The sequence below is a fragment of the Eurytemora carolleeae genome, unplaced genomic scaffold, assembly GCF_000591075.1.
Source record: "Eurytemora carolleeae unplaced genomic scaffold, Eaff_2.0 scaffold1232, whole genome shotgun sequence".
Taxonomy (NCBI): Eukaryota; Metazoa; Arthropoda; class Copepoda; order Calanoida; family Temoridae; genus Eurytemora; species Eurytemora carolleeae.
Genome location: NW_019402179.1, coordinates 84,378 through 102,495, shown reverse-complemented (window position 1 = coordinate 102,495; position 18,118 = coordinate 84,378). Strand labels below are relative to the sequence as shown.

At 32.4% G+C, this 18,118-nt stretch overlaps 2 protein-coding genes across 2 annotated transcripts in view; both read left to right on the top strand.

Annotated features, from left to right (window-relative positions):
- LOC111718128 (rho guanine nucleotide exchange factor 11) overlaps positions 1 to 6,364 on the top strand; it is a gene marked incomplete in the record, with an annotated part of 7,728 nt that extends 1,364 nt beyond the window's left edge. The window contains 4 exon segments of the mRNA XM_023493636.1: positions 611 to 665; positions 1,861 to 1,917; positions 2,427 to 2,485; positions 6,298 to 6,364. Coding sequence (XP_023349404.1) covers positions 611 to 665; positions 1,861 to 1,917; positions 2,427 to 2,485; positions 6,298 to 6,364 — 238 coding nt within the window.
- Positions 6,365 to 6,496: 132 nt separating this feature from the next.
- Positions 6,497 to 18,053, top strand: LOC111718127 (uncharacterized). The gene is made up of 17 exons (XM_023493635.1): positions 6,497 to 6,545; positions 7,812 to 7,978; positions 8,889 to 8,966; positions 9,475 to 9,585; positions 10,169 to 10,264; positions 11,784 to 11,822; positions 12,045 to 12,147; positions 12,610 to 12,751; positions 13,094 to 13,145; positions 13,370 to 13,426; positions 14,110 to 14,196; positions 14,955 to 15,059; positions 15,726 to 15,824; positions 16,042 to 16,142; positions 17,119 to 17,181; positions 17,322 to 17,396; positions 18,014 to 18,053. The coding sequence occupies exons 1-17, from the start codon at positions 6,497 to 6,499 to the stop codon at positions 18,051 to 18,053; spliced, it is 1,464 nt and encodes a 487-aa protein (XP_023349403.1).
- The last annotated feature ends 65 nt before the right edge of the window (positions 18,054 to 18,118 follow it).

Here is an 18,118-nt window from a genome sequence, read left to right as displayed (position 1 = left end):
ACCAGCAGGAATAGGGTTAAGCAAACAGTATAAAGGAATAAATTTCATGTTTATATTATGCTTATCTTAAAGAAATTCGTGTTATATTTACACATTTATAAATATATATATATTAAGAATTGTTTTTATTTTTCCTTAAGTTTCGGTCGGAATTTTTGGAAAAAATGTTATTGTTGTTTTAATACTAATGATCAACGTATTTTTAAAGTGACTGTAAGCTTCATTTCAAGTGATCTCATTCTTCCATATAAAGATGGTAATTTACAATTCCCAACAATACCCTTGAATGCTCTGTCTGGTCAAAATGGATGAGATATTAATGTCAATAATTTGGAAATCTGATTATGTTCAATTGTGATTTCTCAACAAAACTAACTTGCGCATCTCTACTTCAGAAAACATATAGGAATTGTCAGAAATTAATACTTAAAAACCTTATAAAACGTCAATACATATCTTCCACATTTTTAACGGAAAAAGGTTTAAAGAGGTTAATGTTATGAACCAGGCATTGACATCTTTGCATGAAGAATCATTTCAAATAACGCTTACAGTCCCTTTAAAAGTTTTATTTTGTTTTATTATTAATGATCAATGTATTTGTTTTTAGAATCAATGGAGCGAGTCACAGGTCAGGAGTGCGAGAGGGGGATGTTATTCTTAAGGTAAATACCACTTGTATGTTTTATNGCTTACGCGGGATGGAACATTTATGTGTAAAGGTTTATTGCGGAATTGTGGAAATAAATGATTTATGGAGGAAAAAAAATTTAATTGTATCAAAAAGGAAAAGAAATACTTGCATTTTGAGTTCCAATTTTCCATTTTTTCTTCTCAGATCATCAAAAATTCTTTTGTTATACCCCTGGCACCAAGGTACTAATGCAAGGAAAGTTATTTCAGAGGTGTACACATGTTTTGTACTGCAGTGTACTGTCTTTGGGCGGAAAATTAAACACAAGACATCCTTACAGCCTGACCTGGAATCCATTTTCACAAAATTTATCTATGAAATGTTCTGGTCATAGGAAACTATTATGTGAATTTTCAAAATTATCAAAATTAAATGTTTTTATCATCCTCGGATACTAAACAAACACTGATGCATCTATTCTTGTTTACAAAGTCCGCCCAGAGAGAACTGGTTTCAATATTTACGCAGAGTATACGCGACTGCAATTAACTTTTCTTGCATTAGTACCTTGCCTGGCACTAAGGAAGTGGGATTTGAATATTGACACTTCTAAAGATTATGATAAAAAAAATCTTTGATACTAATCATTCCAAACTGATATTTCTTTCGTCTATAATTTGATCAAAATAGTGAATTTGATCAATAGCATGTGCTTTGAGCATTTATTAATGAAAAAACTAAATAAATGTTTATCTATCTAAAAAAATAAACTGAATGAACAAAGGAATTCAAATTTAATTAAAGAAAACCTAAAATACGAAAAAAAGGTAAGTAAAAAACAAAAGAAAAAAAACAAATCAGAAATAAAGGAAAAAGGACGAAAGATAAAAAACGTACAATTAAGGAATTCATGAATTGTGTAAAAACAATTAACTAACTTAAGACTAACTAATGAACTAAAGATTAAAATAAATGAATGAACTAACATAACGAACCAACCAATGAATGAATTAATGAATGAATGAATGAATGGATGAAATAATGAATAAATGAATGAATGAACAAATTAATGGATGATCGAACTAGCAAACAAACGAACAAATGCAAGGAACGAACTAACCAACCAATTAACGAACGAGCGAACAAACGAACAAAAGTAGTCGTTTAATTTTCTGAAGAAATTAACGGAATAAACTAGCTAATTAACAAACGAATGAATTGTTCAGGTGAATGGACAACAAGTAACAGATTCTGATCATATTGAGGTTGTTAAGCTGATCCAGGTACTTAACAACTTTAAAAAATACACAATTTCGACTAAATCCCCCCCCCCCCTTGTCCTGATAAAAAAGGTATCTTTTTGTTAAGTTGTTTTGTTTGCTTGATTAAAACATTTCTGTTAAAACCCTGTTCTTCTTCTCTTATCAACAGTGTCTTATTTATTATCATCACAAGAATACCAGGGGGAGATACTCCCACAAAAAATAAACTTCCAACTTTGTAAAGCTTACAACGAATATTAAAAAAAAAAAAAAATCAAAATTCAAATAAAATATTTGCCAAACTTTTGAATCCAAAATTTACATTTAAATTTTAATACATACTTTCTTATCTTTTTTTACCAAATTTTCGTTATTCAGTTGAGATTTGTGTATTGAGGGAAAAAAAGTTTATTTAAAAATAGATTTTGGTTAAAATTTTATTTTATTTATCCGGTCCATGGAGATTCACATAGTTTTGCAGATCTGGATCTCAACTGCTTAAACTTTAAACTTGAAATTGGTCTGTTTAGGGTGGATCCTATGTTGCGCTAACTGTCGTTCATACTTCAAGGATTATTCCAGAAGCGAGGTAGACATAAAAAATTATGCCCCCCCTTAAATAATTATGTCCCCCGTAAAAAATTATGCCCCCCCCCCTCTTAAAACTTCGTCCATTTGCCAAAATATTTTTTCATTAATTTTCCAACAATTTCTCAATATTCGTTAATTTTCTGATAATTTTGTAATATGTTCATGCGCTGGACTGTGCCCGTTTAGGGAATTTTAGCATATTCCCAGAATACGATACCTAGGTTCATAGGTATTATTCAGCTACTAACATGATGGGGCAACATCATTTCTCCGTGCGCACCTCTTTAATACACATGAGTCTCCTATATTCATTATATCTGGTATAGCGATGCTGAAAAACAATACATCAGTCACGGGTTCGATAAATATAAAATTATTATTAAAATGATTTATATGTATAAAATTAGCCAAGTTTACATTAAAATTTGCTCCTGGTGTGCTAAATATGAGTAAGTTGTAACAACATAAATGAATTGAAGTAACACTTATAAAGTGCTAAATGTGGATAAATTGCAACAATATACATGAATCAAATTAACACTTACAAAGTTGATTAGACCGGAGAACTAAATAGCTCTAAAGTTGGATGATCTTTACCAGCTGTCTCTTTTACATAACTAGAAATAATAAGATGAGTTTATATGAAGGCTTATCATGTTATAAAGGAGATAGTCACATTTTCGTCGTTAATTGTTCACAAAGATTACGCGAAACTCGATTATATACCTTTATCTGCTTAGTAGCAGCAGTCCCGGTTTAGAGAAGCAGAGGAGATGCTTCCGACGGGACTTCTCCAATTAGTAGGTAGTGAAGATGATGATTGGATCTAAATAAGGTTAAGTTAGACATTAGATCTCAATCCCGGGAACAGTTTCATATTTATTCTTCACATTTATCTGCTCAAAGTCAGCAGTCCCGGTTTAGAGAAACAGAGGAGATGCTTCCGACGGGACTTCTCCGAGTAGGAGGTGAGAGATAAGGGAGTAATCAGTCTCGGATAAGTTCAAAGTTATTTAAGAACGTATTTCCACCTGTTAATTCATTAGTGTATAGTTCAGGTCAGGCGGTGGAATACAAGAACGATCTGGATTCACCTTATAGAACATCCATAAGTTTTAAAGAGTTTAAATCCGGAGAATAGTTTAGGCAGTGTTTACATTTACATTTAAATAAGATGTTTTATAAACCTAGTATTGCACAACCTGGAGTACTAAGACAGGATAACGCATTTATCCTAGCCCATTGTGGTCTGAAATATATAGACCATTTAAAAAGGTTTATTGGTCAAAATTTTTTCTATATATTTAATATCATCAGAACATAAAAAAGCGTTTTAAGCTTAAAAATAAAAAGATATAGGCCATAATTGTTTACATGGGCACTGTAGAGATTATATAAAATTCAGTTTAGCTTTTTAAATAAGACTTTAGTTAAAATAAGAGTAGAATATATATGTATATAAGAGGATCAAGTTTAGAATTAGAAAGAGTAGATCTTCATGTGCTTCTTCAGACCACAACTTCTGGATTCAACCTGAACATTGAGAATTAGGAAAAGATCCAGAGATCTTACATTGACCCCGAGGGTGCCCTGCCCTGTTAGTGTGTTTTTAATTTATTTAATACTAGCTGAAGTCCCCAGATTTAAATCATTATTCATAGTCATAGCACCCTTGCCTTTTACCCGCACTTGGTATTAAATCATTTTAGCTGAAGTGTCCAATCCCCCCCCCAGCCTGTTTAGGGTTAAGAGCTCCAAGTCGTCATCGTTGTTTCATCCTTTGTGGGTAACCCTGCATACACTGTAATGTTTATGATAAAGAGTTGAAGAGAAGAAACAGTTAAAAATGTCTGGAATAAGAATGTTTTAAGTTAAATTCAATGTCCTAGAAACTTAATATTTTTAGCTAATAAATTAAAAACCTACAAATTGGAAAATTGTCAAATGTTTGCAGTCAACATCATCGAATTCTCTTAAAATAAAGAAAGAAAATCTAAAAATTGGTCAATACCATTAAACCCCCCTTAGAAATACGATCACTCTATATACAAGTGTACAGTGTTAGGTACGTAAACATATCGTGATGTACACAACCGACCACTCTATTAATTAATTAATAGGGAGGTCGGTTGTGTTCATCTGAGCTAAGCTTTACCTCTTCGTTTTATTACTCTATGGATTAATTTATCAGTTGATTTATTTATTTATTTTTACCAGACTGGTTTATTAATCGATTGATAAGTTGATAATTGATATAGATCGACAACTTCATTAATAAGTTGATATATTTTTTATTGTTATAAAATAAAACTTCGTTTCATTTGCTATTCAGGTCCTGTGCCTGCTAGTGAAGCTATCCTGCTGAGAACCCAGAGTAGTTCCCTCACCACCCTTCAGCTCATGCTAGAGGAGGAGATCAGGGAGAACGAGAAGATCAAGTCCCAGTTAGCCAGGTACAGGGAGTCCCAGAATACATACTATGCTAGGTATCAGAAATCATACTTGCTTGTTACAGGATTTTCCTTTGATATTATTTTTTTTACCACGGAAAACTGAACCGGGGTAATAAAGATCTTTCAACAATGTTATTTGTATTTTTAATAATATCTCATTCTAACTACAGAGCCCGTTCTCTCCCTAATAATGTATGAACAATGGTCGTACTTTGGAGGTCGTAATTAATACGACCACAGTACGACCATAATTAAGAGACGTCATGTCATCGACTGCTGTATGATAGATAATTCATACGACCACAGTACGACCACAATTAAGAGACGTCATGTGGTCGACCACTGTAATGTTGAAAGGAATGTCCTCAATAAAAGAAAATTGCGGAATTCTTATTAATTCTTTTTTCTTTTTAATTATGAAATGATGCCAAGTATTTCGTAACTTTTTACTGAAATACTTCTAAAAATAGCCCAGATCATTTTTAGAGAAATATCAGTTGCATATTACAAAATACGGAACAACGACGACATTCATTCCACCAGTTTTCTGGTTCTCATTGTATCTTCCTAGGTCTAACTCTAAGAAGCTACGAAACTTGAAAATATTGTCAGATAGAAAAGTGACCGAGCTTCAGTCCAAGGAACAATCATAATTTGATCCTCCCTTCTTTATTTTACCCCCCCCCCTCCCCCTCCCTCTCTTAATGTATTTTCTAGATAACCCCCCCGTACTTGGGAAAAGGGGGGGGGAAATGATTTTCAGAGAATTGAAAAAAAAATAAGAATATTTGACTTCAATTGTCAAGTTTTGTAAATATAAATTTTATTTACCCTTGTATTTAATTTTGTTCATTTAAACAAGCGTTAAAATAACTATTTATAATATTATTATTTTGGTTTGCATTGTTAACAAGTTTTAGACAGAAATTTATTCTCGGGAAGGTTCAAGCCCTTTTAGAATTTTATGAAACGTTTGTGTACTTGTCTTATTGCAATTGCTATTTCTAGAAAATAAAGGTTGCTTTCAATTTTATATTTTTAATATCACGATGATTACTCTATAGCACGTTCATAATAAAATTCACCACGAAGAGGGTAAGAATAATAAAGTACACAATGGTTTATTAAATTGATTTTCAATTTTTATAACTCCGACCTTCCCCTTGAACTATGGATTTAATTGTCCTGGTGTAGATCCATCACCCCCCCGGGGTACCCAATACCCATGCATTTCCTTGATCAAATTCCAGACCGCTTGGTCCAGCCATTGGACCAACCATACCGAACATAGTTATAAATATATAAATGCGCGAAGAACTTTAATTAATTGTATCGAATAATAGTGAAATATGTACAGGGTTGGGTATGAAGGAGTGGAGATGGAAGCTTGTAGATCACCTACAGCCAGCATTACAGGTACTTGATTGATTGCTCACCTCATTTATTGATTTATTGATCAAAAAGTTTGATTTATTGATTGAGTGGTCAGTTGATTTATTGATTAGTTGACTGATTAATCTTCAATTGACGAGTTGATTGATTGATTGACTGGTTTAATGATCAGAACAGTTGATGGATTAATTCATAGAGTAATAAAACGAAGAGGTAAAGCTTAGCTCAGATGTACACAACCGACCTCCCTATTAATTAATTAATAGTGTTCGGTTGTGTACATCACGATATGTTTACGTATCTAACGCTGTACACTTGTACATAGAGTGATCGTATTTCTAAGGGGTGGTTTTATGTAGATATTTGAATATTAGTATTGATATTTAGATAGACACCTAATGTGGATTCAGGAAATTGTATACTGCAGTACATTCAAGTTCAGTTGTTTGTTTATTTTAATAAAAGTATATGACTAAATATTGCATCGTGGAAAAGTCCCAAAACAAGTCTTCTTGTAAAAATGAGTTTTTTCAAAATACCAAAAAGAATGCAACATTTAAGAGCGTATTTCGCCCCCCCCCCCTTAGAAAAGGCCTTAGCGAATAGGTATAAGGTTTAAATTCATGTCCATAGCCAAATTTTTCAAGGCCAGCTCATTGAAATAAAATTAGATCGCTAACTTTTATAGTGCTAGGGAGGGTAAAAAAAATGCAATAAAAAGGTCGAAAAAATATTTTTTGTTTAAAACATATATCAAAGTGTGACACATGTTTCTTCACTCATTTTTCAAGGGCTTTTCAATTTATAGTTTTTAGAACTGTAGCTTTAGTCATAAAAAAGTTATGGGCTATTTTAGATTTATTTTACATAATTCGGGTTTTAACGCCCTGAACCCTACCTTATTTTAGTCCTTTAGTCCTTTAGTCCTTTAGTCCTTTTCCTTTAGTCCTTTAGTCCTTTAGTCTTTTAGTCCTTTAGTCCTTTTCCTTTATTCCTTTTCCGTTAGTCCTTTAGTTCTTTAGTCCTTTTCCTCGTTTATTCGTTTATTCATTTGTTTAAAATTCGTGTAAAGTGGGGAAAATAAATGATATTTAGGTGTATTTAAATTAAATTTTGTGTAAAAAGTATCCAAAAGGCTGAAAAAAACTTACCTTTTAATGTCTAGTATGTAACTATTTTTCTCCAGATCTTTAAAATGATTTCCCTCCCTTATTCTTAAACTAGCTTGAGAACCCAGCGTTGCCCAGGGTACTCATAGTTACTCCCGCCGTTTACCCGCTTGGTCGTAAAAAAGTGGGTCCACTCAAATTATAATCTCAAAACCAAACTAAGAACATTCCCTTAACTTTCCGGAGTTTCCTAATAAAATTTTGAGGCAAATCGGTCAAAGGGTTCATGAGTCACAATCAAACATAGATACCAACTGTTAAATATATATATACATAGATTCTTAAATATATCTGTAACTTGTTGTTGCAGAGTTAGGCCGGTATCCAGGAGGTGTAGATGGTGTAGGAGGAGGAGGGAGTAGATCTCCTAGGTATGAGACTCCACCAGGGACTCCACCTCCTCCCTATAACCCTGGGCAGGATCCTGCTCATCTTCTCACATGGGGCGGTCTCACAGGAACTAATATTATGACAATGGTAATTTTTAAATTTTCACAATTTAACATTTTTACATTTTCATTTTTCTTCTACACCCCCCAGTTAGAAAGGGGCAAGCCTGTATGATTCACAACAGTACCTTTCATCTATTGTCGTTTTTCTAGCTGTTAGTGTTAGATTTAGATTCAACAGAAACAATTATTATGACAATTATTTAAGGTTTTAAGATTCCAATTATTCTTCGCCCCCATCCTATATTTTAACTTTTAATATTCGTTTAAGTTTTGTGCGATGCAATCTAAAGGTTTGTTTTCAATCAATTTTTGTAGGATCACGCATAAAGCCAGTTGAATTTATCAAATTTTGCATAAAATATTAAATATTTTTTTAAAAATTTCCTAAAGAAAATAGAAAAATCTGTGAAATTTTGATAATATAATGTTTTCTTAGTTTTTAAAGGAATGATGAAATTTACTCAAGGTTGATAACTGATTATGATTAGTTGATGATGAAAATGAAAATAGCATAAAAGTGATGATATTATTGGTGATGATGTATGATATTGATGATTATGATGATTATGATGATGATAGTATATTCACTTCGAAATGGTATTGTGGAAGTAGGACTTCCATAAAAGTCTTGTTTGATGATGATAGTGATGATAATTATGATGATATGTTTCAGTATGATAGTGATGATGATGATAGTATGTTTCAGGATGATATTGATGATGATGATTTGTTTCAGTATGATATTGATGATGATTTCTATCAGTAAGATGATGATGATGATGATGATGAATGTTTTAGGATGATAGTGATGATGATGATGACGATTTGGTTCTGTATGATACAATATTTTAATTATTCTAAAAATTTTGAACACCAAAAAGGGTCAGCGAGCCATAGCTGTATGATATGATTTGTATGATTATGATATGTTTTAGGATGACAGTGATGATGATGATGACATGAAACCTGTACTTCCACCGGAAGGAGATCATGGACCCTTTAATAGTCTTCCGGTAATATTATTTTAATAATTTAGAAACTCCATTTGACAACCCAACATTTATTTTTCAAATCTTTCACGGAACAAAAATTAAAATATATAACCCGGAATTAAGTGACAGTTAATCAGGTGACTTAATGTATACATCTCGGCCATTTTTAAATGCTCAATAAAGACAGACCACATTTTGGAAATGGCAGGATTAGAGCTGTTTAGTAATTAACATTTCATCAATCATATTTGTACAATTGTATTGTAAAGTAGTCTGATTAATTGTAAATTAATTCATGAACTTTCTGTACTCTTAAGGTATTTAATCTTTTATCTTTAATTCAATTTAATTAAACTTAGAAACATTGAAATATTTTGCACAGAGTTACATGAAGCATAGGTTTTTTTTTTTCTCTAAATGCTGTCAAAAATTTAGACAAAATTATGGCATTTTTCTCTTTGTTGAACTTTTCTTGATTGTCCAGTTGTTGTGTAGATTTTTTAAAAGTTCTGAACAAAATACTTTTTAGGATTTACTACAGCAGGGAGCTCATCTAGCTGTATTCTTGAACTATATCCTATCCAATGCTGCAGACCCTGCTCCTCTATTCTTTTACCTGATCACAGATGCGTACAAACAGGTACGTACGCAATTTCTTCGATTCTTTGCGTCAATTTAAAGTTAAAAAGACAAAATAGCTTTAATTGTAGGTTGCCAATTTTAGCCGTGCATCGTGAGGGCAAAACTTTAGAATGGATTAGTGTTTATCCATTGCATTAACTTTTATATTAGGTTCTTAGTAATTTCCATATCAGAACTCAGGATTGATTTGATAAAACCTTGATTAGAAAATGATAGAACTTAAGCAATATAAGACATATTCCAAGTGTAGATATTCTAGCATATCGCATCCCAAAATCATCCATTCGTGTATTGCTTCATTGCTTCAACATAAATTATTTAATTTTTGAAACTAACAATTCACCACCAGTTATATTGAATGTAATGTAAACAATACAATGAATGTAATACAACAATAAATATGTAACTTTCCTATATTTTTTAGAATTGAGTTGGAAACATTCCCACAACCTTTATTTTTGGAGGTTTTTTATTATTTTCCACCGAAACGCTTAACTTTGATTTGTTTTGTAATATTTCCAAAATAAATAATTATTGGTCAGAACTGCAACATACATAAATTATTTTAATTACTATGCTAGGGTACTACAAAGGAAATGCGGAAATGGGCTTACGAGATACACTCTTGCTTCCTGGTTCCCAGATCCCCACTAGAACTACAGAATATTGATCCAAAGGTAACTATCTATCTCTCTTATATGTATCTATCTATCTATACTTTATAGTCTATACCATCCATCTATATATCTATCTACCGTTATATTTATCTATCTGTCTTTCAGTTTGTCTGATCTATCTATCTATCTATCTATATATCCATCTATAGTCTATACTATCCATCTACATATCTATCTACCGTTATATTTATCTATTTGTATTTTAGTTTGTAGGATTATCTGTCTGTCTGTCTGTCCTCAGGGAGCTCCTAGGGGGGGCGAAAAAATTTCCCCCCCCCCCCCCCCCCCATGCTAGAATTATTTCTGTATACGCCCTTGTTTTCTACATATCATATTCCTCTCTCTCTATCTTTTTATCTATGTAGTGATATGTTATCTATCTTATTTCTATTCTATCTTTTTATTATCTCTGAGATCAATTGAATAACATAGGTAAATGTTCTTTCTTTTCACATAATTAGGGATATTTTTAAAACTTTTTTATATTCCTTTTTGTGTCTATTTGCCTATTAATCTCTGTCTATCTTTGTTAATAATCTATCCTGTCTTTCTGTCAGTCTCTTGTTCAATGTCCATCCTGTCTATCTTAAAGTCAACAAAGTGTCTGTCTTTGTCAATAATCTATCTTGTATGTCCGTCTGTTGATGACATTTTATGGTCTGCAGAATTGGGTTTACTATGAATCCCTTATTCCTGATAAATATTTTTAAAGATTTCAAATGTCAACATTTGTTTCTGCCTTTCATCGCCATGTTTATCCTATCCATCTGTCTTTTAAGATTTCAATATTTACAGACGCGATCAGAGCTGGAACTCTTGTATTGTTGATATCGAGATCAATGCTTGATCTAGATCTTTTATTGATTTACAGACTCATTTATTTGATATCCCATCTATATATAAATTTGGCTTGTCTGTCTGTTTGTCTGTCTGTTTGTTTGTCTGTTTGTTTGTATCCAATAAACGTCAAAACGGCTGAACCGATCGGGCCCAAATTTTTTGTGGGACATCTAGGGACCCCAGGGAAGGTTTATAAATGATCAAAATTTCAAATTAAATTTTTGAAAATTTTGAAAATCCGCGAAATTTTTTGTGAAAATCCGCGAATTATGTAATATTACCCACTAGCCTTAGAGGGCGCTTCGCGCCCGTCTTCTAAATTAATTGTGAACATGTTCTCTTTGTGTACATCGTAAAACAAAACAAAAATAATTCGCTAGTCCCTAGTCCCTAGATGTCCCAGAAAAAATTTGGGCCCGATCGGTTCAGCCGTTTTGACGTTTATTGGATACGAACAGACAGACAAACAAACAAACAAACAGACAGACAAGCCAAATTTATAGATAGATAAAGGATTGTGAAATGAAGAGACTTTAAGCATTGATCCTCAATATAAAGTGTCCACTTCGGATATTGAGATCAAGTGATATGGATTTTGAGTATCTAACAGTTTCCAGCTCTGTTAAAGTTTTACCACCTCTAGCGCTGTTGATAAGTTTTTAAACTAAAATTATTTCAGATAATCCAGAGCATTGACACTTTTCTAGCCGAAGAACAGGTAATGGATGGATTGATTGATTGATATTTTTTGAGGGAAATATGTAATATTAAAATAATTTATTACTTCATTGACCAATTTAATTTTTTTTAAGTCGAAAGAAACCTGGCCAAAATATTATAACAGCTGTTTCCAACACGCTATTATGAACTATCAGAACTTTTTTTGCTAGTGTGAAACAAATTATAATGAAAAAATAATTTTAATAAAATTGTTGTTCAGGAGCGTGAAGAGAGTTTACGAAAAATGTTCTGGAAAGTGCGGCAAAAAGCGCGCGATGTTCTTAAAATCCAGTTGGACGATTTTAGGGCCAAACGCTCAGCAGGTAAGAGTTAGGTTGTACTTGTGAAGGTTGAGGTGGGGGTTAAGTTAAGGTCGGGGTCAAGAGAAGCTCAAGATCAAGGTCAAAGTTAAGGTTAAGTCAAAGTTAAAGGTTAAGTTCATAGTCAAGTTTGAAGTAAAGGTCAAGGTCAAGTTCAAGGTCAAGAATGGCATCAAAATCGAGGCTTGGCAACATGGAAGTCATGGTCAAGGTCATTGTTGAGAGTGTGGTCAAGGTGTAAGATAATTTTATTAAGGAATGGGAAACATCTATGGTCATTGGTCAAGGTGAAGTCAAGGTTGAGGTCAAGGTCAAGGTCAAGATGTAAGATCATTTTATCAAGGAATGGGAAACATCTATGGTTAAGATGGGGTCAAGGTTAAGGTCAAGGTCAAGGTTGAGTTCAAGTTCAAGGTCAAGGTTGACTTCAAAGTTAAGGTCAAAATGCAAGATTATTCTATTTAGGAATGGGAAACATCTATGGCCCCCCTGAGCATGAGTTAAGGGCAGCTGAGGAGAATCCTTTAAAAAGAAATCAGATTATAGAAGACACTCTTCTTCCCCTCTTTGATACAATGGCAGATGATTTCGAGAGCGCAACTGACAAGTAAATATTTAATTTTTCTGAACCTGAAATTTAGTGATAAAAAATTTGTTTTAAAGGGACTGTATGCGTAACTTCATGTGACCCTCCATGTCCGATTTAAAAGTATGAATCAGATGTCCATGTTTAACTTTTGATTGAAGGAGTTAAACCGAGATTTGAAATATCGAAATGTTTAAGCTAATTTAATGAATGCTCATTGACTGAATTTGAAAATCCCTGATCTCTTTTTGGTCCGATCTCTGAACTTAATAGATGAGAGATTCTTAAATGAAAAATGTGGGGAATCGATTTAGATTTCGTGGATTTAAAAGTTTCTAGCTCTGATTAATAATATATTTTTAGAAATGCTACTCTCTGCTCTTCTCTGGCTACTCTTCTTCTAAAAACTTTCCAGGTAAAGAAATTAAACTAAACTTAATTTTTTTTATTATTATTATATTATTCTCTTATTTCATTATTTTGATTATGATTATTATTGTTGATTATTTTTATCATTTCTGGATAATTTTATATTATTTTATCTTTTTAGATTCTTTTCTGGATTATTTTTGATAATGTTAATTATTTTTATAGATATAATTATTTTTGATTATCTGAGTAATTTTTTATTATGTCTAGATACGGAATACACAGGCACTGAGCACTATAGAGAAGATTCCAACCTTTGTTTCCAAGGAAAACAAAACTTTCAGAAAAAATTTAAATTAAATTTTTATTTTTAAATAACTGGACCCGGATCAAAGTTATGCTGAATTCTTAAAGAAAACCGATTTTTTAAAATTTAAATGATAATTTAAAACATCTGCCAAAATTACTAAATTTTTAAAAAAATTTTATTTTGTTTTTTAAATTTTAGTTTTTAACAATATATTTAAATTAAATAGATGATGGTCAAAGCTCACACGTCTGCACACACCCTGTCACAGTTATGGTTGTCTTTCATTTTCTGTACTACGCCCTTGTTTTCCAATGTTTAAGAATTAATAAACAAGTTTTTGAAAATTTCTGAAAATCACTGAACTTGCTTAGCAGCCAATTCTCATAACTGTCAACATGGAAAACATTTAAAGGGAGTAACCGCCTATATAAGGTAGTTGAACTGAGTATGCATTGTTGTGGAAAACTTCTTTCGGATTCATTTGAGACATATTAAACTTTTTTAAGATCTGTAAATCCTGAGTTTGAGCGAACATTCGACGTTCAAAACTCCTACTTTGGGGATGGATACGTTTTCAGAATCAACTACCTTACATAGCCGGTCACTCCCTTTAAAATGATACCATTCCAATTGATCGTGTAAGGGGCGTCTTAAAAGTTCAAAAATATCAATTTTAACAAAAAGTGTGTTTGTTTGTCAGGAGAAGAAACGAGATAAATATTTTGGTTTGAGGAAAAAGGATTTAACAGTCAAGGGACATAATTTTGTTCTTAGGCAATACGATCAGGTCGATAATTTATTCTCTTATTCATTTACTAATTTAATATTTACTTACTAGTTAAATCTACGATAATTTATTCTCTTATTCATTTACTAATTTAATATTTACTTACTAGTTAAATCTACGTTAATTTATTCTCTTATTCATTTACTAATTTAATATTTATTTATTAGTTAAATCTACGTTAATTTATTCTCTTATTCATTTACTAATTTAATATTTACTTATTAGTTAAATCTACGTTAATTTATTCTCTTATTCATTTACTAATTTAATATTTACTTACTAGTTAAATCTACGTTAATTTACTTATGATGGTTATTGGGTTTGTAATTATACCTGAACATATGTGTTTATTTATGAAATGCTTATTGCTTAATTTCTTCCATTTTTTATCCGTTCTTCACATAGAAGTATTTATTTTCATATACACAAATATTTTTATATCGATTTTTTTTTGACTTATCGATTAAGTCTGTCTGTTAAGTCTGTTTTAATTAATGTTTTAAACCTTCATTTTATACTTTTATTTTATTATCTATATAATAAAGACATTTGTATATAAATATGTTGCTTTTTTTTCAAAATAAAAAAAATCCACACGGGCAATAATTGTCTTTGATATATCGATTATTGATATTGATTGGTTGACGATCAATTTAGCGTTAATAATGTTTTTTGATTGATAAGATTTATATTTATCAGTAATTGATTGATTGATTGATCGAATAAATGCTTGAATGATAAGTTGATTGATTTCCTAGGTAACCTACTGTATCCAGAGTCAGGAGATAATCTGGGGTATTGCCCCCCAGGGGTATAGATGTCAGAACTGTGATTACGATGTACATAAGAAGATTGTGCACCAGGTACATGTTTAATTTATGTACTGTAGGGACTGTTACGTACTTGATCTAGGCTTCCAGGACGCCCCTTTTTCTACTAAAAATCTTAGCTTTTTGTTGTAAAAAATGTCGCTGATTTTCCGTTTATGACTAGCGAATTCTCATATCTTGACCGGACCTAGAAATTCCAGAAATTTGGACCCTGTCGGATTTGACGTTTGTGAGATAAAAGCTTTACTGTTCAAATCTATTTACATAAAGTTGTAATCTCTGTTTGTTTGTCCGATCATAACTCAGGAACCCCTGGACTAATTTGCTTAAAATTTTGATTGGGGAACTCGGGAGAACCACGGAAAGGTTTTATGAGGTAGAGTTTATAGTACCTAAAATAGTAATTTACGACCAAGCGCGGGTAAACGGCGGGTGATTTGATTTGAAGAATAGAAATCCATCCATATAGGCTGTGGAAGAGGAAGACGACCCTTGAACTCATTTTGTGATCTTAATAAGTGTTATGGACATGAAACTTCGAAATTGTTCAGTGTACACTTATTATTTTTTTTCATAACAACTTAAAAAAACAGTTTTACGAGTCTCGCTGTGATTTGATTTGATATACAATATTAATGTTAGGTTGAGGAGGCATGTGTGGGACCAACTAAGGATAAAGATATACAATATTAATGTTAGGTTGAGGAGGCATGTGTGGGACCAACTAAGGATAAAGACAAAAGAAAACGAACTTCTCTTCTTAATCTGGGTTTCCCTAGTAAACTTATATCTTCTAAGGTAGTAGAATCATAAATTTATTTCTATTTTCTGTTTCCAATTAAAAATTCTATTTTAATGACTGCTGACCTACCTATCTACTTACACATATACATACCTACCTACCTATCTACTTACACATATACCTACCTACCTACCTAGCTTCCTACCTTCCAACCTTCCAACCTACCTACCTACCTACCTACCTACCTACCTACCTACCTACCTACCTACCTAGGATCAGCTCCAGGTGGATCCTGGAGGTAGGAAGATGAGTTCTATATCTCCGGGTGCAAGTTTCCGTGGAGCTGGAGATCTCCCTGCTGCAGCATCATTCAGGTCTAACTAGTGAAAAGTCTCTTTACAACTCAATTTTTTAGTGGCCCAGTATCTTACCTGTATACCATTAACGAAGTTATAGTGTATAGTATTATCTATATATATATATAAAGTTTTAATCTCTGTCTGTTTGTTTGTCTGATCATAATTCGGGAACCCCTGGACCTATTTGTCGCAAATTTTGATTGGGGAACTTGGGAGTACCACGGGAATGTTCTTAGCTTAGTTTTGAGATTCTAAGTTGAGTGGGTCGACATTAATAGCGAAAATTTAGTTTCCCGGTAAAATCGTTCCAGTGTGGGTAAACGGCGGGAGTAACTTTTAGTAACCTTGGCAGCGCTGGGTTCCCAAGCTAGTATATATTTGTTAGAAAGTTGTAATCTCTGTTTGTCTGTTTGTTTGTTCGATCCTAACTCAGGAACTCCTGGACCTATTTTCCTCAAATTTTGACTGGGGCACTCGGGAATGTTCTTAGCTTGGTTTTTAGAGTCTAAGTTGAGAAGGTCGAAAAAAGCGAAAATTTAGCTTCCCTCTAAAACTCGTCAAAGTGCGGGTAAACGGCGGGAGCAACATACGGTTCCCAAGCTAGTATACTATACAGGGGCGAACTAAACCAATATAGTTTATTGTATACGCGGTAATTGTACATTAGTCAAATATTTCGTATACAAATGAAGTACCGTCTGCAAAGCATGTATAATCATATGGTAGGGCGGACCGCGTGAGTTGTATCTCTCTTTTATTCCATTCTCCTTGATTATAATCTAATCTGAAAGACCCAACGCTTGTCCAAAATTGAAAAAACGGATATTTAACGGACAATAAATTGGTGTTGATGGTTTTAAAGTTTTTTTTTACAGAAACTATTTGTATTAAAAAGTAACCTCACAAATACCAAAAGAGTTCTCGACATTTTTTAATTTTACTTATATTATCTTAAATTTTAAAATAAAAGTTTTAATATTTTAATTTTTAGAAGTTATACAAGTGAACCAATTTCATCCGAGGATCAAACTGATGAAGCAACTAAACCTTCCAGGTATTCACTCATTCATTCATTCATTCATTCTTAGATTTATTAATTCATTTATTTTAAATTCTTTTATTCAGTCACCCTTTCATTTATGCATTTATTTATATATTCATAATTTAATTATTTAAAAATGTTTACTAAACTAGGTTAAGTATGAACCTGGAGGGTGAGAGAATGCAGTTGTTAAATTCAGCTGCAATCAAGCTTGGTGACATGAGTAGGTTAGTTTTTCTTTATAATCAGAGGTCGGGTTTATTAAATATCAAGCTTGGTGACATGAATAGGTTAGTTTTTCATTTATAATCAGAGGTCGGGTTTAATGAATATCAAGCTTGGTGACATGAATAGGTTAGTTTTTCATTTATAATCAGAGGTCGGTTTTTTGAATATCAAGCTTGGTGACATGAATAGGTTTGTTTTTCATTTATGAATAGCAGGTGGAAGTCATGAGCTAGGTATCATTATAATGGAATTAATAGGTTTTATCAATTTTTTTGGATAAAGTTGATTCATTACAAGTTTTAAACCCAAGCTTGAGATTTGATCTAGTAGTTATCAACACAAATGCTTGTAGTTATAACTGATAATCCTGGAAACAAAAGGTTTAAATTTGATTTGCTGGGTTTTTGCCTCTGACTTTGGATATGCAGATCTACAGAACAATCAGGGGACATGGTGTCCCAGATCGGGTACATCATGTCCCTGATCGGGTACATCATGTACCAGATGCACGAGAGTTGATATTCCTGAGCCAAAACTCTCCAGAAGAAATTCTGTGGTAGTACTTTCTTTGGAATGTAAAGCATGGACAAAAATTTTAATATATAAATATTATTAGACCGGAAGTTGATGGACCGGATGTTCGGTTACGANTTTAATTTCTTTTATTGAAGGGGTGGGGGGGGGGGATCGAAAAAGAATTTTACAAGTAGGGGGAATAAAC